General features: G+C 52.0%; 1 protein-coding gene and 1 pseudogene across 2 annotated transcripts in view; both read left to right on the top strand.

Moving 5' to 3' along the window:
- The window catches only part of SLC6A17 (solute carrier family 6 member 17), a 52,833-nt gene extending 35,474 nt beyond the window's left edge, over window positions 1–17,359 (top strand). For both annotated transcript variants that reach the window (XM_012468094.3, XM_012468095.2), the window contains exons 7-12: window positions 6,481–6,722; window positions 6,997–7,189; window positions 9,373–9,565; window positions 10,337–10,496; window positions 12,195–12,357; window positions 12,844–17,359. In XM_012468094.3, coding sequence (XP_012323517.2) covers window positions 6,481–6,722; window positions 6,997–7,189; window positions 9,373–9,565; window positions 10,337–10,496; window positions 12,195–12,357; window positions 12,844–13,212 — 1,320 coding nt within the window. In that variant the 3' untranslated portion in view covers window positions 13,213–17,359. The remainder of the gene's footprint in view (window positions 1–6,480; window positions 6,723–6,996; window positions 7,190–9,372; window positions 9,566–10,336; window positions 10,497–12,194; window positions 12,358–12,843) is intronic.
- LOC110568502 (uncharacterized) lies at window positions 15,052–17,359 on the top strand (annotated as a pseudogene).
- Window positions 17,360–23,321: the final 5,962 nt, after the last annotated feature.

The raw sequence follows: 23,321 nt of genomic DNA, 5'->3' as shown, positions 1-23,321 counted from the left end.
GGTGCCAGGCTCAATTTACCCCCAGATCAGTGCTGGGCATCTGTGGTCATCTTCATCAGCAAGAGTACCCCTCCCAGCTGCAGGCTGAAAGGGAGTGTGCCCAGGGACCACTTGCACCAAGCATTTTTCTCCTCATAGGTCAAGTTCACTCTCAGATGCTTCCCTGGGCTCTATCAATGTCAGATTTGGTTCCATCAATTTGCTGGGTGATGCATATGTAGGTGATGGGTATTCATCACACTGTCTTCTCTACTTTTGTAGGATAATAATAAATATTCCATAATTTTTAGTGGAAAAAGAGCAATCTCAACAAACAAACAAATTTTTGTTTCATCCAAAATCGTCCAATATTCCATCCTCCAAGAAATCTCCAAGCTATAGGGCCAGCTCTGATCTGCAGTTTAGGACTGTGGTATCCTCCCAGGAGTGGCTGCCTCCATTTATGAAATTTGGCCCTGAACTCTTACTAGGCTGAGGAATGTATTCACGTCTTCATTCATCCTAAACTTTTTTGGTTTAGGGAGCGATGGAAATCCTAATGATGATATGAATTTGGGTCTCACAGGTAGCCTGGACTTTTTGTAAAAATGATTGAAATAGATACAAAAGGAAATAATTACTAAAAAAAAAAAAAGGAAAGAAAGAGGAGAGGAAAGGAGAATAAGATGAAGCCAGTGTTAAAATAGCCTTGTTTTAGAAAGTAGAACTTTGAAGTCCTAAGATCATCCTCTTGTTCTAAAAGACAGCATCTTAGACCAAAAGTCTGCTACAACTTCACAGCCCCGTGTCTGGTCCCTCCTGCTCAGCTCACAACTCATAACAAAAGGTTGGCTTTTGTCCAATCTCTCTCTTGCTCCCAACTCGCCTTCTGTCCCACGTGCCAGGCACTGTTCACACAAACACGAGCAGGAGATGGGCTGCACCCCTAAGCACAAAGTGTTGAAAGGAAGACGAGACACATAAACCTGTGACACGGATATTGACAAAAGCTGCGAGAATCCAAGGACCAGAGGCAATCAGGAAAAGTTTTAAAGAAGAGATGATAGTCATGCTGGGTTTTGAGAACTATGTAGGAGTTCACCAGAAAGTAAATAGGAGGAAGGGGATTTCAGGCAAAAATTCCAGCCCAGGCAAAGGCCAGAGGTGTGAAAGACCGTGGTGCTTTTGGAGAGTAGTAAGTTACTTGCACTTAGAGTGCTCAGAACCTAAAGGAATGAAAAAAGATTTTCTAGAAGACAGTGAGGAACCATCAAACATTTTTCAACATGCAAGCGACATGACTAGAACTGTGCTCATCTTGTTTAAAAAACAAAAACAAAAACAAAAAAACCCAAAACTTCAGCTGGATTAAATGTAAAAGTTTAATTGAGCAATGAACGATTGGCGAATTGGGCAGCCTTCCGAGCCAGAGTAGGCTCAGAGACTCCAGTGCAGAGCCACGTGATGGAAGAAGATTTATGGACAGAAAAAGGAAAGTGACTTACAGAAAACAGAAGTGAGGTACAGAAACAGCTGGATCGGTGACAGCTCGGCGTTTGCCTCGTTTGAACTCGAGTCAAACAGTTGGCCACATTTGATTGGCTGAAACTCAGTGACTGGCACAAGAGCAGGCTGCGGTCTGTGCACGCCTCCACTTGTAGTCTGGCCAGAAGTTCATCCTCCGTTCTCACTTGTCTTGTTCACGATGTACAGAGAAACCTTTAGGCCAAACTTAAAATATGTGAGGAGGCAGCTTTAGGCTAAACTAAATAATCTCAATATTCCTCCTCTTAGAAAATTTCATACTTCTTCCTAGTTAGAACTCACCAAACTGCTCAGAACCCTCCCGTGAGGTCCTGGTGTCTAGCCTGGGAAAAGCGCCCAGGCTCCAGCAGATTGCGGTAGGGCTGCTGTGACTGACGTTTGCGAATACCGGAGAAGGCCAGCCAGCACGCCTTCCAGGCATAAGTCACCTCTTTGCCCATTTCTGGAGCACTCTTGAAAGATTATTTTTCAAAAACTCACCCAAGAGATGGGAATTCACACAAGTCCTGTCCCAGTGGAACTATGACTATTTTCTTCTCCTTTTCTAGTCTCCAAATTTCTATTAAGCTCAGTACAAGCCCCTATTTCCTTCTCCACAATATCAAAATCCAAATAGCCCCACAAGCAAAAGTTGGTTTTGATCCTCCGGAACTCATTTGGAAGCAAAATGACCTGCACAGATGTGAGGCTATTTATAGTCTTTATTGATTCACTTGGTGTGAATATTCATATTTTGCAGCAGAAATACTAATGTGTTTGATTACGGGGTGCTGCCCAGACCCCGCTGGGGGTGTTATGTAATTAAGTAGCATATGCAGCACATTACCTTTCTCAAATTAAATTAGAACAAAAGCTTGTATTCCAGAACCAGTCAGCCCCCAGGGCTTTTAGATAAGGATCCTTGGGCCTGTATTACTTTTGTAAAGAAGCTAACGTTTCATCTTACTTTAAAAACCAGACATCTGCCTGTGCGAGGGTGGTGGGCCCCCAGCAGTACTGGACAGCCCGGCCCTGTTTCTCTGGTCACCTGGTTCTCCCACGCTCCGCTGTGGCTATTTTAAACCCTTCCAATCCTCCACACCCTCTGACCTCCCTTCCGGCACACTCATCCCCAGCAGATGATTTTGCCTCCTGCTTTACAGGAAAAACAGAAGCTGCCAAGAAACTCCCTCAGATGACAGAGACAGAAACCAACCATAAAGCCTGCCTGCAGCTGCCCCATCCTGTCCTCCCTCTCTCCTCTCTCACATCAGCAGCCCAAGGGTGGGCCTATGAAGGACAGCTCCCCCCCGCATCCCTGCCCTCCAGCTTTTCAAGACACTGCATTGAAAAGAAAAACAAAAACGAAATCAAGACAACATAACAAAATGCAACCCTTTGATGATTTCATAGCTTTCTCCTGATACTGCCCTTCTGCTGATCCCGGGCTTGCTTCCCCAAGGACCTGCTTATCCACATTGCCTCCAGTTCCTCTCCACATTGCCTCCAGTTCCTCTCCTCTGCCTCTCCTTTCTTCACTTCACCTGGCTTCTCTCCAGGGAGCAACTCTGAGGATGCCCCTGAAGCCCTGTGCGGACTCCCTCAGGGTCTTTCACTGGCGGCACTGACTCTTTCTCCTCCGCCACCCAGGCCTCTCTGGGTTTTCCTCTTGCCTCTGCTACTTCTCCTTCTCTGTCCTTCTCAGGAGACTCCCTCTTCCCTGCATTCAGTGTTGGAGACGGACGCAGCCCCAGGCTCTTGCCTCTCCCTCTGTAACTGCAGCCACAGCCTCCGCTGCTGCCCCACACCTGCTACTCAGAAAATCTATCTCCAGCTTGCCTCTCTCTGACTCCCAGCTCATCTGTCCAGCGGACCACTTAGCATTTCGTTTTAGATGCCTTAAAGACACATTCAGTTCAACCTTTCTAGAACTAATGTCTTGATCCTCCCTGCCCAACGCCATCGACCTGTTTCTCTCCCACTGTCCCCGTCGTCGCCACCTGCTCAGGTTCGCAGGCCAGAAACATGGCCCTCACCTCAGCCTCGGCCTCTTCCTCTCCAGCATCTCCCATCTCCAGTCCATCCCTAAGGTCTCTCCACTGGCACCACCCACCCCTTGGCAAAGCCACTGTCCCCTCCAGCCTAGACCCCAGAAGGCGCTTCCTGGAAGGTGTGCTGCATCCACTTATTTCTTTTGGAAATGCAGATGGTTGTGTCTCTGCTTCTTCAAACCCCATGGTGGCTTCTCAGGTTGGGTGCTTTCTCAGGGTGAAGACAGGATCTGTACAGGCCTTTGATCTAACTTCTCTCCTCTCCCAGCCCCACCCATGCCACCCCCACTTCGCCCTCACTGCCCCAGCCACCCTGGCATCTTCCACTCCCTTTTACACACCAGCCTCTGTCCCATATCAGGACATCTGCCCATGCTGTTCCTTCTGCCCAATGCTCTTCCCTCCCGTCATAGCCTCACTTTCATCAGCTTTCAGACGTCAGCTTGAGGACCCCTTCCTCTAGGAAGTCTCCCCAGGCCTCCCCACTTGTTCAAACCCCCTTGTTATGTGCTCTCCGAGCACTGGGTGCCCAGCCTTCACAGCCCTTGTCACATTTGCAATTTAGCATTTGTTTGTGGGACCATTTGACCAATGTGCCTCTCTCCAACTAGAATGTAAACTTCACAAGGATGGAGGCCCTGCTTGCCTCTGTTCCTGGGTCTCTGCATTACCTAGCACCAGGCCTGGCCCACAGCAGGTGCTCAGAGACTGATGGATGAGTGGCTGCATGTCATTGCTACAGGGAGGCCTTGACTCCTTACACCTAATAAGTACCCAGGGGTGGTCTGGGGAGAGGGTCTCCTCGTGGATGCCAAGGGCCCTTAGATCCTTAAGGCCTGTGTTCTGGGCTTTCTTGGTGGACTAAAGATGGTTTTCCTTATTCTGTGCTGGATGGGGTGCCTTGACCTCCCCTGGAGTACACGTACTCTCTGACCAGACAGTCCTCCTGGGTCTCCATTTGTGCCCAGGCCCTGAAGCTCAAAGGCTCAACTGCCATCCCCCACCTCTTTCCCCTCAGCATGGGGGTGCCACCCTCAGCCTCACTGCCCCGCAAGCCCTCTGAGCATGCCAATATCTTCTCAGCTGGTGGAGGGTCGCCAGATGTTCAGATGTGCCTAGGAAGCTGCTGAGATGGCGGCAGGTGCACCCTGTGTCCTGGTTGTTATTTAGGGCTGTGATATTAAAGACAGCTAAAGTCCAGACAGACCCTAAAGTCCAGCACCTCACTGTTCGGATGAGGACTTACCCACAGGTACTCAGAAGGGGCAGCCAGGCCCAGACCCACACAGGGCTTGTCACCACAGGGAAGTGAACTCTCTAGCGGGCTCCTTGCCTCCCTCAGTCTGTCTGGAGTGAGGTCACTTAGGTTCACCTCAGCAGCAAAGGTCACAGGGGAAAACGCTTTAAAGAGTATAGGTGATAGGCAGCTGGGTGAGGTGGCTCACGCCTGTAATCCCAGCACTTTGGGAGGCCGAGGCAGCTGGATCACGAGGTCAGGGGTACAAGACAAGCCTGGCCAAGATGATGAAATCCCATCTCTGCCAAAAATACAAAAATTAGCTGGGCGTGGTGGTGGGTTCCTGTAATCGCAGCTACTCAGAAGGCTGAGGCAGAGAATTGCTTGAAACTGGGAGGCGGAGGTTACAGTGGAGATCACGCCACTGCACTCCAGCCTAGGCGACAGAGTGAGACTCCATCTCAAAAAAAAAAAAGAAAGAAAGAAAAAGAAAAGAAAAAAGAGTGTAGGTGATAGGCAAACTGAGTCAGAAGCTGGTGCTGGGGTTGGGGATAGAGGCCTGACCCAGAATATCTATATTTTAGTGATCACTTTGCCCTGACTAACCAGCTCTATTACCTTGAGCAAGTAATTTCATCTTTGGGTTCTCAGTTTACCCTTTAAAAATGTGAATAGTAAGCCCTGCTCCCTGCCTTGCTCAAAGCACAAAATACCCTGTCCTGCCTAGGCCAGCGTCATTTTGTCAGGATTAAGCGCCACCATGCACAGACATTACTTGTTGCTATACGTTTGACCCTCACATTCACTCTAAGACCGAGACGCTATTACTATTCCTTTTCAGAGGAGTAAACTAAGGCTCATAACACAGTCACTGCCACCTCCCTAAGGCTTCATAACCATTTAAAGACGGGAGTCAGGATTTGGATCTGGATCTGTCTGAGACTCTAAAGCTCTGTGCTGGGTCCAAGACTTGGTCCCTGTCCCAAGGAACAAACAGTAAAAGAGAAATGAGTTTGAAAGGGGCTTTGGAAATTGCCCCATGCCATCCAGATGCTGTCGCAGTTCAGGCTCCTGTCAGGTCTGAGGGCAGATGGAGCCTTAGGTGGGGGCTCTTTCTCCAGGAAGCATCTGGGTTCTGTGCTTCAGGTTGGGTAATGGTGGGCGGGGGTCGGTGTGGGAGAGAACTAAGTGGTTTGGGGTTTTTTCTTCCATGAAGTAGAGGAGTTTGAGACGGAGGAGGCGTCAGGGAGGTTCTGGTATTCTCAGTTTTCTTGTGCTGCTGTGCAGGCTGTTCCCTGCAGGACTCTAGGAGGCACCTGTCACACTGTAGCCTATGGCACTCTCTAGAGCTGTGCACTACCTGAGTGTATGCGACGGCCTTGATGATGTTCCTTAGCATGATGGCTGCATGGTAGCAGTGGCAGCAGTTAAAATCACTATGTGAGCACTCAGCTATGTTATCTTACCGAGGCCTCACCATCATCCTCTGAAGTTGATGCTCTTGTTACTGCGTATTGGGGAAACTGAGGCTCAGAAGAGTTAGGGAAGTTGCCCAAGGTCACACAGCTTCTTACCACCATGGCCTGCTGCCTCTGAACTCCCCTGAGGCCGCGAAAGGGGGTATGCCTGTGAATAAAACCATCTTCTCTGTGTCTCTTTTCTTCCTCCTGCCTTGGCCCTCCACCATAGCTGGACAAGATGCTGGACCCCCAGGTGTGGCGGGAGGCAGCCACCCAGGTCTTCTTTGCCCTGGGCCTGGGCTTTGGTGGTGTCATCGCCTTCTCCAGCTACAACAAGCAGGACAACAACTGCCACTTCGATGCCGCCCTGGTGTCCTTCATCAACTTCTTCACGTCGGTGCTGGCCACGCTCGTGGTGTTTGCTGTGCTGGGCTTCAAGGCCAACATCATGAATGAGAAGTGTGTGGTCGAGTAGGTGGCATCTCTCCTGTCCCTCCTTCTCCCCGTCTACCTTACCCAGGAGTGGGCAGGGGGCTGTACATGGGGAGAGGTCCTCTCCACTCGGGCTGAGGAATGGAGATCAGAGGAGCACTCTGTCCCCAGCTCCAGGCCACAAGGACAAGCTCAGAGATGTCTCTGTCGGTGGCCCATAAGGGTCTCACTTGGAGCCTGGGAGGAGCCTCCAGGATCTCACCCATTGCCCACCCCTGCCTTCTTACCTGGCCCTCTCTGTTTTGTGCTGCAGAAATGCTGAGAAAATCCTAGGGTACCTCAACACCAACGTCCTGAGCCGGGACCTAATCCCACCCCACGTCAACTTCTCCCACCTGACCACGAAGGACTACATGGAGATGTATAATGTCATCATGACCGTGAAGGAGGACCAGTTCTCAGCCCTGGGCCTTGACCCCTGCCTTCTGGAGGACGAGCTGGACAAGGTGTGGGGATAGGCTGCCCTTCCCAGGACAGGCAGGAAACCAGAGAGCAGCTGGGGCCGGCTGGAGCTTGCACTCAGGCCTTAGGATGCTGACAGGCGGTGATTAGTTTATTTAGTAAGCAAGGACCTGCTATGTGTCCAGAGGGAGAGAAAGGGAAGAAAGGTATTGGCCAAAGTCCCTGCTCAGAGATAGACTTGAGCCTAGACAAGGAGTAAGACAGACACACACCTCTCCGAAATCACAGTAAGTGTATGGGATGGTGTTTCCATTTACTGAGTGGGCTTCTCATGCACCAGTCACTGCCATAGGTAATGCACCCAGAACGGTGCCTTGACATGGTATGCATCAAAGAAGTGTTGAAGTTAGTGTCTGCCCATTGCTATCTGTCTCCTTTGACGCTCATGACAGCTCTGTGAGTTGAGTATTCATATTGTTTTCTACCTTACAGATGAGTAGCCTAGGAGGTGGGTGTCTTGATCGAGGTCTCACAACTAGTAAGTGAGCGAGGCAGGTTCAAATCCAGGTAGTTGGGTCCAGAGCCAATGCTCAGAACCACCCCTGATGCTTCTGCCCCTCTCCCAGCTGTCCCCACTTCAGTCTCCCTGCCACGATGACACTTAGACTTTAGGGTGGGGCTGGCGGATGCTGACTCCTTCTTAATGCTCAGGCCCAAGTTAGGACACCTTGCTTCTATTTATACTTGCATAGCTAGACACATTCAAAATGACTGTTCTGTTAGAAGGGGTAACAGGAAAGAGATACACCTACAGCATCTTGGGAACCAGGCTGGAACCAAGGCTCACATGGGGTGGAGCCAGCTCCTGTCAGCCTGGGCCAACCCTGTCCTTCATGGGACTGGTGGGAGGGGTGCTTTCCCTGGGCTCCATATTAAAAGTCTGAGCTCCATGTTAAAGGTCAGCTCCAGGCCAGGCACAGTAGCTCATGCCTGTAATCCCAGCACTTTGGGAGGCCGAGGCAGGCAGATCACCTTAGGTTAGGCGTTCAAGACAAGCCTGACCAACATGGAGAAACCCCATCTCTACTAAAAATACAAAATTAGCTGGATGTGGTTGCCCGTGCCTGTAGGCCCAGCTACTTGGGAGGCTGAGGCAGGAGAATCACTTGAACTGGCAGGCAGAGGCTGCAGTGAGCTGAGATCACGCCATTGCACGCCAGCCTGGGCAACAAGGGTGAAACTCCATCTCAAAAATAAATAAATAAATAAATACAAATAAAAATAAAAGTTAGTTCCATCGGACTGGCACCGTCCTAACGCTGAGGGAGCTGCATCCTGCACCCCAGCCCCTTCCCAGGTGATCAAGAGGAAAAAAGCCTAATCTCAGGACCCCTGCCCTAGCGCATAAAGGACCTCCCCTTTCTACATACGCTGAAACCCTGCCCAGTTATCATGGGCATGGCCTGGTTCTCTGAATAAAACTAGGTTTATAGCAGCATTTTCATACAATACAACTCCGATAGCATTCAAATGACAAGAATTATACACTCACTTAGGGAAAAAATACACCCTGACAATGACTGAACATTGCAGGGCAATGTATAAGTGACAGGGGGCAGTGTGTGGTCACTTGACCCACAAGCAGGAGCCCAACCATTAAAGCAGTGATTCTTTACCTTGGCTACCCATTAGAGTTCCTGGGTTTAAAAAAACTCCGACACCCAGCTTCACCCCAGACCCAATCCAGGCATTGTCCCTGGGGTGAGACCCAGGTGTCGGTGTTTTTAAAGGCTCTAGTGTGCTTCCATTGAGAGCTGAGGTTGGGACCACGGCATCAAGATCTGCAGTTCAGAAGTTCTGAGCTGGGAGCGCCACAGTGTGGCTGGAGCAATCAGGGAAGACATCGTAGAGGAGGAGGGTCCTGAGCTGGGTGTATTTCTAAACATGAGCATCTTCGTCTGAATCACCTGGGCTCCCAGTACAACCTGTAGATTCAGGTCCCACAGGTGAACTCCCAAGTTGGTGTTTTTGAGCTACCCCTAGGAGATTCTGATGCCTGCTAAAGTTCGAGACCCACTGGCCAAAATCAACAGGATTTAGGTGGGGGTGGGAACCCCTGTGAAAGAGGGAATCATAATTCCAAAAGCTCGAAGGGCGGAGGGGAGAAAACGGTGGGCTCCCTGAGGAGGGGTGGCCTCATGGGTCCTGCTCTCCACCCCTCCCTCAGTCCGTGCAGGGCACAGGCCTGGCCTTCATCGCCTTCACTGAGGCCATGACGCACTTCCCCGCCTCCCCGTTCTGGTCTGTCATGTTCTTCCTGATGCTCATCAACCTGGGCCTGGGCAGCATGATCGGGACCATGGCGGGCATCACGACGCCCATCATCGACACCTTCAAGGTGCCCAAGGAGATGTTCACAGGTAACTCCTCCCTGCCCCCGACGCCCAGCCCTGCAGGCCGCCCTTGTGAACAACAGTCCCGTTCTGGCTTCTGACTGGGTCCTTCCAGACCCCACACCCAGAAAGCTCCACCTGCCACCGGGACACAGCTGGAGCCTGGCTGTGCCACTCAGTGACTCAAAAGCGGGGAATAGAAAGCTACTTGGAAATCTGGACCAAACAGGAGCCGGGCGGCCTAGGTCCCTTTGTTGGTGCACCTGCCCCTCTCCCCAAGGGCCCGCTGAGTCGTCTTGGGCAGGGGCGCTCACTGGCCTTGCACCCTGTTCCATCTTTGTCACTCCTGGTCCCAGGTTGTGTCCACAGTTCCCTTCGGTGTCTGCTGAGTTGGTCTGGGCTCCATACAGGAATACCTCTCAGCTGCATCCCCAGAGGGGATGTCTTTCTGTTTTCCAATGGGGAAACTAGGGTGGAGAAAAAGACAACAACCAGATGAATCATTGAAGTTAAATGCAGCAATTAAGTAGAGCACATACCACAGGCACTGTGCTAGGGTAGAGACATGGGATGAAACTTAGACACCACGCCTTCCTCAGCTGCTCCCCGACTAGTAGAGCGGGGCTCACAACATCAGCATCTGGATCCCTGGTGCCGGACCGGGCCTGCTGGCAGGGGGGCTGCTGGCCTGCTTGGGGGAGGGATGTGATGGGAGGGGCCTGGGTGCCCCCGAGACCCCCCCGGGGCCCCACCCACCCTGCACCTTTGCCCCCACACCGGCCTCCCGGCTCTCTGTAGTGGGCTGCTGTGTCTTTGCATTCTTCGTGGGGCTGTTGTTCGTCCAGCGCTCCGGAAACTACTTTGTCACCATGTTCGATGACTACTCCGCCACCCTGCCACTCACTGTCATTGTCATCCTTGAGAACATCGCTGTGGCCTGGATTTATGGAACCAAGAAGTAAGGGGGACGTGGGGGAAAGGTGGGACGGGAGGGGTGGTCTGTCCTATCATGACTTCCTGGAGAGGCAGATCATAGAGTCACAATGGCAGAGCTGAAAGTGCCCTTACAGATATTTAGGGAAACTGAGGCATTGTGTAAGAACATGACTGCCTAAGGCCACTTGTCCAGGGAGAGACAGAGCCAGGCTCTGGTGTCCAGGGTGTCCTGGGTACAGGCCCTGGCATCATTCTTAAATTACCATAGTACCTTTCCTGGGTACCAACTCTTCAGAATTCTGTTATGTTTGTGAAGGGCTTAGTGGGTCTACAAGAGGCCCTGGCCCTCAGAGAATGCAGATTTCAGCAGCCTGGTTCACAATGTTAAGGACCTAGATAAGGGTATGAGATGAGGTGTGGTTTCGGCCTCTAGTGTGGGGTGGTGCCGAAAGAGGGTAAGAGGATTCAGCCATAAGAAAGGATTGGGTCTCACAGCCTAAGCCTAGGGCAGTCGTACACTTGCAGTCAGCTCTTGGCCTCATCCCTCATGTTAGGGCACATAGGTGTTCCCAGGAATTCTAGAACTAGGTCTCTCTGACTCAGTCAGCGTTGGCTGTGGCCACATTGTCCTTGGCAAGACCCACCTCCACTAACCCACTCGGTCTGAGCCTCCCTGATGCCTGGACCTGGTTTGGCAGTGGGGCTCTTTCACAGGGGCCATCTGCTTCCTAGGAGAGCATGGGAGGGGCCAGGGAGTGGGGGAAAAGGATACACCTCTGCTTCCTCCCATGGTGGGCCAGGGCTGCAGACACTACCAGAAGGTACTCGGGCTAGTTTTTGTGTCCCAGACTCCTTCAGCAGTCTGGTGATGCCCCTGTCCTCCTCCTCAGGATGTTATTTTAAATGCATAAGATAAAATGTGTAGGATTATATAAGAAACTAATTATATCGAAAAATAGCGAAATACTGTTTAAAATCTGTGATATAGTAATTAATGTATGAGCACTTTAATGCATTGTTGTAAGATCAGCTATAGAGCTAATAACAATGGTAACTCTGAAGTAGTGATGAAAATCAATGATGATCAATATATATCTTCAATAACGTGATGTAATATGAGACTATCTGTAATTTAATCTATTGGTGACAGTCACAGGTATTGTTAATACTACTGTAGTTGCTTGCATTCATAATATAATAGAAAGTAATGCAAGATTTCAGATAGGTGTTATTGAGGTAGAGAGGATTCTTTTGTATGTCATTCAAGCACAAACCTGGCTGCCTCCCTGGATTCTGCTCACTCCTTGGTTAGAAACCCCTGAATCAGGGCAGCTCTCTCCCTTTGGACACTAGAGAAGTGCAGTTCTACCGCTTTGCCAGCAGGGGAAGTCTTGAGCCAGGCCAGGGTGAAGGGGCTAGGCACTCCCTGAACACACAAGCTGTCGATACAAAAAAACAGACGTGCACCTGCCCAGGCTGTGTCTGGTGGGCTGTATCATATCCCTGGATGGGGCGTGATGTGACAGAATGAGAGGCTTAGAGGAGGACAGTAGAGCCTTCCCAGAGGCCAGCCGGACCACACAAATGAGCACTGAATGTGAAGAATAGAAGAGCCCAGGAGGGAGGGACTGGGAAGACTTTCTGGAGGAGATGGTGATGGGGGAAGAGGGAGGTGTGACTGAGGGATGCCAACTGCTGGACCCTCTGCGATGCCCGGCAGGTTCATGCAGGAGCTGACGGAGATGCTGGGCTTCCGCCCCTACCGCTTCTATTTCTACATGTGGAAGTTCGTGTCTCCACTCTGCATGGCTGTGCTCACCACGGCCAGCGTCATCCAGCTGGGGGTCACGCCCCCGGGCTACAGCGCCTGGATCAAGGAGGAGGTGAGGGGTGGGGTTCCAAACCCCCGGGACACTTGCATCTTCCCAGGCCTTTAATGCAACCACTGATAGGGATACCCCTTTCTAGGGCAACCGCTGTGTGTCAGGCCCTGCCAGGGCCTTCACATCTAAACCGCAATCTTATAACAACCCAAAGACAGGGGTGGCATCATCCCTGTAGCACAAATGGGGACACCGAGGCTCAGAAAGATTAATGCACTTATCCAGTCTTTCTAACCCATAGTCTCTCTCCATGCCTGTGGAGTGAAATTAGTCCATTTTATAGATGTAGAAACCACCCTAGACCCTTTCACTAAGGTGACCAGGTAAACTCCTGTTGACCTCCATCCCTGCCTGTGCCTGGCCAGGATGGTGGGAGGGGAGAGGAGGGGAAGGCCATCGGTGAGGGCAGGAGAGGGGTCTTGGAGGGCCTGGGAGGAGAGGGCTGTCGCAGTGCCGGCAGCAGCCCTCAAGGCGGCCCATCCGCAGGCTGCCGAGCGCTACCTGTATTTCCCCAACTGGGCCATGGCGCTCCTGATCACCCTCATCGTCGTGGCGGCACTGCCCATCCCTGTGGTGTTCGTCCTGCGGCACTTCCACCTGCTCTCTGATGGCTCCAACACCCTCTCCGTGTCCTACAAGAAGGGCCGCATGATGAAGGACATCTCCAACCTGGAGGAGAATGATGAGACCCGCTTCATCCTCAGCAAGGTGCCCAGCGAGGCACCTTCCCCCATGCCCACTCACCGTTCCTATCTGGGGCCTGGCAGCACATCGCCCCTGGAGACCAGCGGTAACCCCAATGGACGCTATGGGAGCGGCTACCTCCTGGCCAGCACCCCTGAGTCGGAGCTGTGACCACTGCCCCAGCCCTGCCCACCTCTCCCCCAATGCTCAACCTGCCCACTTGTCCAGGCCTGGCCTCTTCCACCAGGTGGCCACCAGGCCCAGGCCAGGCCCTTTGCCCAAGAAGAGAGGGTCTGCCCTGCCTCACTCTCCTCTTCAGTCCCAGTAGACTCTACTCCCTAGCCCTGAGCAGGAAGCTGGGAGCAGCTCGGTTTCCCAATTCAGGACCCCACTCATCTAGTCCTCCAAAAGCCTCTGCCAGATTGCAGCCGTGTAATTGAAACAACCCATCAGTCCTGCTTCCCAGTCCATGGGAGACTGCAGGTGGCCACTGCAGAAGTCCCTCACCTCCCTCTCTCTCTGTAACTTGCCACCTGCAGTTCTTAGGGCTCTGGGGTCCACTGAGCTGCCAGATGGTGGTGGTGAGGGCCTTGGGGCTGGGGAAGGAGAGTGGACTTTGGCTCACTCCACCATGAGAGCAGGACACCATCCTGCCCAGCCCAGACGGGGATGTTCCCAGCCCAAAAGGCTACCTGCTCGAAGGCGGAGGTGGAAGCAGGTGTGCCAGGGCTCAGGGCTCAGACTGGGGAGGACATACACAGAAGCCCCAAGTTCTGTTGTCTAAGGTGGGTGCTGTCCTCGGCTTGAACTTGAGCCTTGGTAGCAGGTGAGGAACCTCCTCTGCCCTGGTCCCTGGGTGGAATCTTCCCATATCCTTGGCCCTGCCTGGGTTGGGTGGTGTGAGCTCTTGCATCTTGCCTGGGAGTGCAGTGACTGGGACCAGAACCTTGCCCACCTCAATTAGGGCTTAGCCATCTCCCTGTCCCCAGCACCCCTCCCCCTCTGCCTCTTTCCTGGAGAGAGAAGGAAACAGTGCAAGGAGAGGTTTCCAGAGCACAAATTGTTGGTTCTCAGCACAAATTAGATGGTTAGGAGCACCATTGTGAAGCACACTCCCTGCCCTCCTCACCTGGGGCCCAATGTTCTGTCTAGTGGCAGCTTTTTCCCTGGAACAGGGGTCCCCGGAGTTCAGGGGCTTGTCACCAGGAAGCCTCACTCCTGGGGAAAGACAGATAATTTCACTGCCCCTTTGAACCACCACTCACTCTCCTTATTGCAAAAGCACAGCCACCCCATGTGCACATCATGTGCAGACACCTTAGAAACCTTTCCCAAGCCTTCCTGGCCCATAGTGGCCAGCACCACAGGCAGTGCTGTGGACAGTAGGGCTGCCAAAGGCAAGGGCTGGTCTTCAGGATGGAGGCCAGCCCATGAAGGAGGCTGCAGCTGACAACAGTGACCCTACCCGCCATTATCTTCAGGGCTTCCTCTGGAAGAGAGCCCATTCTCAGAGTGCAGCCAGGGAGGAACCTGACCCAAGAGTAAATGTCTGCAGAGAGATGGATGGATGGATGGATGATGGATGGATGAATGAAGGATGGATGGATGATGGATGGATGATGGATGGATGGATGGATGGATGATGGATGATGGATGGATGAATGAGGAATGGATGGATGATGGATGGATAGATGGATGGATGGATGATGGATGGATGGATGATGGATGGATGGATAGATGAATGATGGATGATGGATGGATGAATGAAGGATGGATGAATGATGGATGGATGATGGCTGGATGAATGAAGGATGGATGGATGATGGATGGATGGATGATGGATGGATGGATGGATGATGGATGATGGATGGATGAATGAGGGATGGATGGATGATGGATGGATGGATGGATGATGGATGGATGGATGGATGGATGGATGATGGATGATGGATGGATGAATGAGGGATGGATGGATGATGGATGGATGGATGATGGATGATGGATGGATGAATGAGGGATGGATGGATGGATGGATGGATGATGGATGGATGGATGATGGATGGATGGATGATGAATGGATGGATGGATGGATGATGGATGGATGTTGGGTGGGGGGAGGAAGGAAGGAAGGGAGGGAGAAATAAGGGAATACTGGCTCCATCTTTGAGAGCTCTGGTGGGAAGGGCAGAAACAGGCCACAGTGCTCAACCTGGACACCTTCACAAAGGGTCCCGAGTCACTCTTGTGGCTCAGATTGCTCTTAGGACCTGGAGGGACAGACCAGAATCAGGGTCCCCTTCTTTACCCCCAAGTTCCTTACTCTCTCCCCAAGGCTGGGAGCGGTCTATCCCCCAACCTACCATCTCCCTCACTCATCCCTCTTCCACACCTTCCCCTTTCTAGCCCCTTCTCCCCTACCTGTTCTTCCTGAGTGTTTGAGGGGAGAGAGACCCACATCTCCCCAAAGAGATGAGCTTTTGGGGCACAACATCCCGCCATAGGCCCCCTCACCTGACAACATCTCCTACCTGGCGCCTTGCAGAATCCCAAGCAGAATTAGCAACAGGAAAGCAAAGCCCCAGGAGAGACACTCTACTATATATACTCTTCTATATATTCTGTTTCTATTGTATATTCACTCTGTACATGTGGGTGTAAATGCTGTTAAATGACAAACCCAATATTATACTGTGGCTGGTGGACTATTTTCATCCTCAGTGCTGTACAGATCTATTTTCATTGTATATTTGATATATTTTTAATTTTGTAGCGTGTGGCTGGGCCAGGCCCCAGCGGGAGGGGCTGAGCTGGGGCTGTGTGCTTGCTAAGTGTGGGCTCGCTAGTGCTCGATGTAGCCTTCTGCTGTGTCTTTGCCGTGTGTTAGACGTAGGGCCCAGAGCTTGGGGTGTGTGTGTATGTGTGTGTGTGTGTGGTGTGCACATACATGGGTGTGGGTGTGTGTAGTGTGCTGATCTGTGACTCCCAGTGTTCACCATCTTCCTGAAGACCGCGGTCCCTCCCCCTGCCTCCTCTTTCTCCTCTCGGCTCTATCAGCAGGCAGCCTCAGGGCCGGCAAGGTGCCTTGGGAGCCCCCTGCTATGGGGAAAGGCATGTCTTTCTTGCTGGTGACTCACTGCCTTCACACCACTGGGTTTGCCAGAAACAAGGAAGGAGGGCGTTAGGGGAAAAAAAACTCCTCAAATGTATTTACCAGTCAGCTTCTTGCTGTTCCCAGTAGAATCAAACCTCTTCTGCAGAGGAAGAGTATTGGGATTTTTAGGATGGCAAGGCCCCAAGAGGGATCTCATTGAACTACTGCATTTGCCTTGACACAGTCCTGACCGTGTTTGGAAGGGGCCGCCTGCCCCCTCCCCACTGTGCTTCTGACGCCTTTGGAGTCAAGGGCAGGTGTAGTCATCTGATGAGCTAAGACCCAGCCCCAGAATCCTGGAGGAACAGGAGGCAGCAGGAGAGGACCGCGTCCCCAAGTCCCTGCACAGGGTCCCCACCCCCACTGGCTTTGGTGCTGTCCACACAGTGCCCGCCAGAAGGCAGAGGGAACTCCAGGGCAGGGATGTGCCTGAAAGAGTCAACAGTCCCCTGATCCCCTACCCGTGCCTTCCCTCCAGCCCCATCACCAGCTTCTTGCTCAGGGAGCCTTCCGCCCTCTGCACTGAGGCAACTTGAAGCCCGAGGCCCAGATGGGGGCTGAACAGGGAGGGTACATCAGTTAATGCCAGTGAGGTTGGCTTCTGCCCTCCAGCACTACATCTGCAGGGCCTGCTGCTTTCCCAGTGCCAGGAGAACCCCCAGTCCGAGTTAGCCTGTGTGGGTCATGAGGCTGGGGCCCAGGAGCCATGGCCCCAGGCACTGCAGTATTATCAGGCAGGGGACTGCTTTTCTGCCCTTCCTCCCCTCACTCCTCACCCCACTCCCCCAGAGTACTCCCCACTGTGAAGAGAGCCAACTGAATCAGTCAGAATGCACCTGGCTCCCTGAGCATCCCTGGGTCCTTCAAATAGGCCCTGAGATGTGAGGTCTGCTGTTTCACTGGGGTCTGATGACTGTGGCTGGGGAGGGGGACCAGGGCCCCTTCTTATTGAAAGCTCTGCTCTGTACAGACCCAAGCACACACACCGGGCGTCACTTTGGGTTCTGGCGTAAGTTCAGAACAATTCAAGACCATGTGTCCCATGGCTGATCAGAGCCCTGGGTCCAAACCACTCAGCCCAGGGGAGGGGAGGAGGCATTGTCACCCTAGACCCCTCTTCCTCTCTCCCCCGCCATGGTGTACAATAAAGTGTCTGTTCTTACCAAACCCTTCTTGCCTTTCTCCCCTGCTCTTGCAATCAGGGAGAGGGATGGGTGGCCAAGGATCCTGCGGGAAGCTTTGGGGGAAAAGCCTGGACTGGGATGGGTGGACAGGCTGCTGAGGAGGTTGTGGGTGCTGGCTGGCTGAGGAGCAGCGTGGGGAGTGTAGGCAGGGTCATATCTGTATTTTCCTAGGAATTGACCTACATAGTAGCAATGCACACTTGTAGCGGGCCCTATTGGGGTCCAGCGATTCCTCAGATCTAACTTTCTGTCATCTTTGCAACAGTTTCCTGAGGGAGATCCTTTGCTGTCTAGATTTTTCCAGGTGAAGCTGCATCTGAAATGAGGACGGTATTTGGTGGTCTCTTATGGGACCCTGCAGGGGAAACTCCTGTCCTGCCTGCCTGCCAGGAAAAGCTACACTTGTCAGCCTGGCAAGGGTCGGGTGTGTGGAGGCCCACCTCAGCGAAGGACAGGGGTGGGAAGGTGCCAGTGCCCAGAGGTCTGAGTGTGAGGATGAGGAGACAGGGGACTCTCAGGTGCTGGGGTGGCGGGGTGGGCCCCCCGGAACAGGCATATTCTAAGTTCTGCCCCTCTCTTCAAGATAGCTATCTCTTTTGCACACTTCAGTAGAAGGTAAAGATGAACTAGGGGATCTGACATCACCTCTGTTCTAACATCCCAGTACCAAGTATTCATTTATTAAACACCCACTGAATACTCAGCACCCTGAAGAACAGAATGTGCTGGTGGCTGGGGAAGCTCTTCTTCCTGCCTCACCCTCCAGCAGCACCGACATTGAAAGAGGCAAGAAGTCTGGCTCCTGGAGGAGGCCTCACCCCAACTCACTCAGCTCCAGGCTGGAACGATGATGCTTGCACTCAGACACACACAGCCAAGGACCCTGAAGGAGCCTGCCATTTTCTTCTCTTGCCATAGAAAGTGTTGTTCCAGGAATAGCCACCAGATGGCAGGAAAACCTTTCTCACCAGAACGTAGCCTGCTTGCCTTTCTCTCCTCTCTCATTTATTCCTTTGTGGGTTAGTTTATTTGTTGAACAAACATTTATTATGTACCCACTCTGGACAGGCTGCATGCCAGCTATAGATGAATAAAGATGTGAAAATCGGCTCTGCTGTCCTGAGTTTGGCAGAGGGAGGAGCTCCGCCCGACGACTCCACATCTCCCTATGTATCTTTCAAACAGGGAAATGGCTTGGTGCTGGGAAAGTCACTCCTTGTATTCAGTCTTTTGGTTGAAGGTAATGTTTTTGGTTGAGATGCGAGCCTCCTGCCAGGAGGGGCACACAGACCCATCAAGACGCGCAGCATAACAAGGACTTTGGTGCGAAGGAGATCTAGAATCATACTTGTCAAATTCAAGTTCAAATGCCACCCAGCTTTCTGCTTCCTGTGAGGCCTTGAGCAAGTCACTTAATTCATCTGAGCTTAAATGTCCTAGTCTGTAAAATAGAGATAATAAATAGATTCAACGAGATAACATATGTTGGTCCAGTTATCTATTGCTGTGTTCCAAGTTACCACAAATCTGAGTGGCTTAAAACCATTCTATCTCACAGTTTAGTGAGTAAGGAATTCAACAGGACTTGTCTGAGCAACTCTTCTGGTGGCAACTAGGTCATTCAGTGATATTCAACTAGCAGCGAACTAGTCTGGAGGGCCCAAGGCAGCTGCCCTCACATTCACTCAAATGCCTGGCACCCCAGTGAGAATGGCTGGAAGACTGGGTTCGGCTGGGCCTCCCGGCCAGAGTAAGCACCTATGACTACCTCTCCAGCATGGCTACTCAGCCAGACTTCTGACTGAGGGGCTCAGGGTCCCCAGAGACACCATTTCAAGAAACAGGAGGTGGAAGCTGCCAGGTTTTTAAGGCCTGGGTCTGGAAAATGGCACAGTACCTCCACCACCTTCTGTGGGTCACAGCATCTGCCGGAATAAAGGGGAGGGCACACAGAAGCCCCCACTTGTTGATGGGGAGCAGGGAGAATCTGTGGCTGCCCATGTAATGGGCTGATTCTTGAGTGTTAGGGACCTTTGTCATCAGTCACCAGCACCTGGGTGGAAGCTTTCTCCTGGGGGGATATCAGCTTGGAGCCACTGAACTGGGACGCACAACAAGTCATTTCTGGTGGGGAGGTGAGTGGGTAAGTTCGGGCCTTGGGTGGAGGGAGCAAGCACGGAGGAGGATGAGAAGGGCAGGTGGGAGGGCATGTGAAGCTGCTGCTTCTGCCTCCGGTGTGTCCCAGGGCAGGTGGCACGAGTGGTTTGAATCATGGGTCTGTCACCCATCATACCACCTTGGGGAAGTCACTTAAACCCCGGAAGCTTCATTTTCTGATCTGTAAAAGAAGGATGACAATAAAATATCTTCCTTAGAGATGGTATCAGGGAAAAAATGAACTTCATCAGTAATATCTACTGGAATACAATATAGACTTCTTTCCATATGGGGATACAATAGGTGCTCATTAAATATTTCCTTCCTTCCTGCTTGCAATACTGGGCAAGGCCATGGGGCCTGCTTCATTCTGGGGGCCCCATCACCTATGCAATGACCCGTATCCTAAAGTTATTTGCAAAGGACATTTTCAACGTAAAATCTGTAGAAGTCAAGGAAGGAGGGGAGAAAAGGTACTCTCTCCAGGAAAGGGAGTAGCAGGGTGTGGGGGTCTCACCGACCCTGTACATTATCCTGTTAAGCAGTCACCACCAGACAGCTCCAGCCACAGGACTTGGGTCAAGGCTAAAGTATTCCACAGACCACGAGGTTATGGTGGGGTTTTGTTTTTGTTTTCTTGTTGTTGTTGTTTGTTTAAAAAAAAGAAAAGGTCAGGCGCGGTGGCTCATGCCTGTAATCCCAGCACTTTGGGAGGCTGAGGCGGGTGGATCACTTGAGGTCAGAAGTTTGAGACCAGCCTGGCCAACATGGTGAAACCCTGTATCTATTAAAAATACAAAAATTAGCTGGGCATGGTGGCAGACGCCTATAATCTCAGCTACTTGGGAGGCTGAGGCAGGAGAATCGCTTGAACCTGGGAGGTGGAGGTTGCAGTGAGCCAAGATTGAGCCACTGCAGTCCAGCTTGGGAGACAGAGTGAGATATCCTCACACACACAAAAAAAAGGCCCCCAAATTCTTTTTAATACTTCTCCCATCAAAAGTGGAGTCTATGCTCCTCCTCTTGATTCTGGGTGAGCAAATGCCTCCTCTGACCAACAAGGTATAGCAGAAGTGATGCTATGTGACTTCCAAGGCTAGATTAGGAAAGGCTGTGCCACTTCCGCCTGGTATTCTAGGGATACTGGTTCTAGAGGCAACCAGCTGCCATGTAAGACGGCCAACCACCCTGAGACTGCCATGCTAGGGAAGCGATATGTTTGCAGATGCTTAGGGTGACAGCTTCAGCTGAGCGTCTAGCCAACAGCCAGTGTCAACTGCCAGCCACATGAACATTCGTACTGAACCTACAGCCCAGCTGAGCTTCAGATGTTTGCAGCCTGCTGATATCTGATTGTAGCTGAGTAAGAGACCCAAAGCAAGAACTGTCCAACTGAGCACTTCCTAATTTCCTGACCCATAAAATAATGAGCAAAATTAAATGGCTGTTGGATTTATGCCACTACACACTGGGGGTAATTTGTTTCACAACAATAGTGACTGGAACATGAACCTTAGTGATTATCTGGCCAAACCTCCTTGTATAACAATGGGGGAAACTGAGGCTCAAAGGGGAAAAGACATTTAACCAGAATTCCCACAACCAAACAAGGGGAAGACTGGGGCCAGTGCCTGGGTTTCTTGACTCCCGATCTAGTACACACAGCCACACAGCAAGAAACTGACAGGGAGGACTCCTCTCCACCCCCCTGCCTCATTAATTCCATGCATCAAGTATGAATCAGGTATTCTGAGTGCCTGGGATTGTGCTAAGCACTGGGAATATACAAAGGACCAGGCAAGAGTCCCTGCCTTGAAGAGGCAGTCACAATCTGACTTGGGTGTTTCCCCCACTGACACACTCACTGGTGCCAGGCACTCTGCTATTTTTCTTTTTCGAGACAAAGTCTCATTCTGTTGCCCAAGCTGGGGTGCAGTGGCGCCATCTCAGCTCACTGCAACCTCCACCTCCTGGGTTCAAGCGATTCTCCTGCCTCAGCCTCCCAAGTAGCTGGGACTACAGGCACACCACGCCTGGCTAATTGTATTCTTTATTTACATCATCTTAGGTGGAAAGAAACCTTTGAGACGGCAGAAGACTATGCCTGTTATTCATCCACAAACCCTTACGAAGATTGATCCATGCCAGGCACAGTGCTGGCTGCGGAGCAGAAAGACTCAGTGGGGATCTGCCCTCTGTCCTGGGCTCTGAACTGACTGGGTTCTGGGTCCCTCCATTCTGCCCAGGGCTGACTCAAGCAGGGAAGAATCCCTGGACTTCAGGAGCACCCAAGAGGAACCTGAGTTTGGCCTGCCTCTCCAGATAGCTGCTTCCCCTTTCCCCAGGACATTGCTGGAGGGGACTGAGCCCATCAGGACTAATTAACTACCCTAATGGAATGAACCAGTTTTTCTGGAACTTAGCCCAGGTGGGAGGAATCTGTATTTTTTTAGATGGAGAAATGCCAAGTGTCAAGGAGTCTTGCCAGCTGGACCCTGGGCTACCGTGTGTGTGTGTGTGTGTGTGTGTGTGTGTGTGTGTGTGTGTGTGTGTGTGTGTGTCTTGGGGGGGATGCTCTCTGGATGCAGGCTGAGAAATGCTAAGTGTCAAGAAGTCTTGCCAGCCAGATCCTGGGCGTGTGTGTGTGTTGTGGGGGTGCTCTCTGGATGCAGGCCGAGTTCCCAGCCCAGCAGCCTTAAACAAGGAGGCCTCTGGGGTCCAGTCAGCTAGTGGCCCCCAACATCATTCTCTGTCCTTGATCCAACCCCAGCCCTAGTTCAGCCTCTCAGAGTTCGCTGCTGCTGCTTAGGCCTGACATCCCTAAGAGAGGGATGTCCCCTCCAACCCTATGACTCCAGGTCCGTAGTGTATGAGGCCCTGAACCCTGGCCAGGCCTGAGCTCCTGCTCTCTTCTCTTTAAGAGCTGGGCCCTCAAAGCCTGCCTTTGAACCTGAGACACAACTTCACTGGGATTATCATAGCAACCCAACCCTGCTTTCAGTCCTGAGCAGAGCCATTCTACTGACCTTCACAAGACCTGAATCACTAGGGCTAGGTTCTCCCCAGAGGCAAGCGTCTGCAGGCTGCTTGGGGTGGGGGGAGGCAGGGTGAAATGAGCTGAGACGCAGACAGGAGGCTGCCAGCCTGCTCTTGCCCTCCTTTCTCTTGTTCCCCCATGAGCAGGGAGGCCCTATCACCCTCGAATGAATCTGATAAAGCAATTCAATTTTCCAGGCTGGGAGAGGACGGGGCATGCTGGGAAAGGATGCTGGCTCCTTGGCCTGGACCTGAAGGAGGAGGGTCAGTCCCTGGCAGGAGCCAGAATGCCAAAAAGGGAAAGTGGATAGCCTTGCCTTGGCCTGGAGCCCCTCAAAACAAAGGGGTGGCAAAGAGGGAAGATGGAGAGGAGATTGGATGGCCACAGGCATCCTAAAGAGGCTGAGCCCATACAAAACCCGAGTGGGGCAAGGGGAAGGGCGAATGGCTGATTCCAGGCTCTCAGCTTCCCACGGACAGGGTCAGCCTCAGCATTCAGAAGGTGAGGACCTTATTGTGGCAGGCGGGCCTGGAAAGGGTCCAGGTGCTTGAGAGCCCCCATTGGTGCCCGTCTGGAATCTCCCATGACCCTTTCTTTCTGTTCTTTCGCCACACCCTCACTCCTGATGAGGGAAACCCGCTGTGGCTGACACCTTCTGTGAACTGGCTCTCAGATAGGTGCTCTTCCCTGACAGCCTGAAGAAACCAGGGCACCCAGGAGAGGACAACAGAGAAAAGGTGAAAATGGGAGA

This window comes from Aotus nancymaae, unplaced genomic scaffold (assembly GCF_030222135.1).
Source record: "Aotus nancymaae isolate 86718 unplaced genomic scaffold, 86718_ANA_hifiasm-v0.15.2.pri h1tg000007l, whole genome shotgun sequence".
NCBI lineage: Eukaryota > Metazoa > Chordata > Mammalia > Primates > Aotidae > Aotus > Aotus nancymaae.
This window is presented reverse-complemented; position numbering and strand designations above follow the sequence as displayed.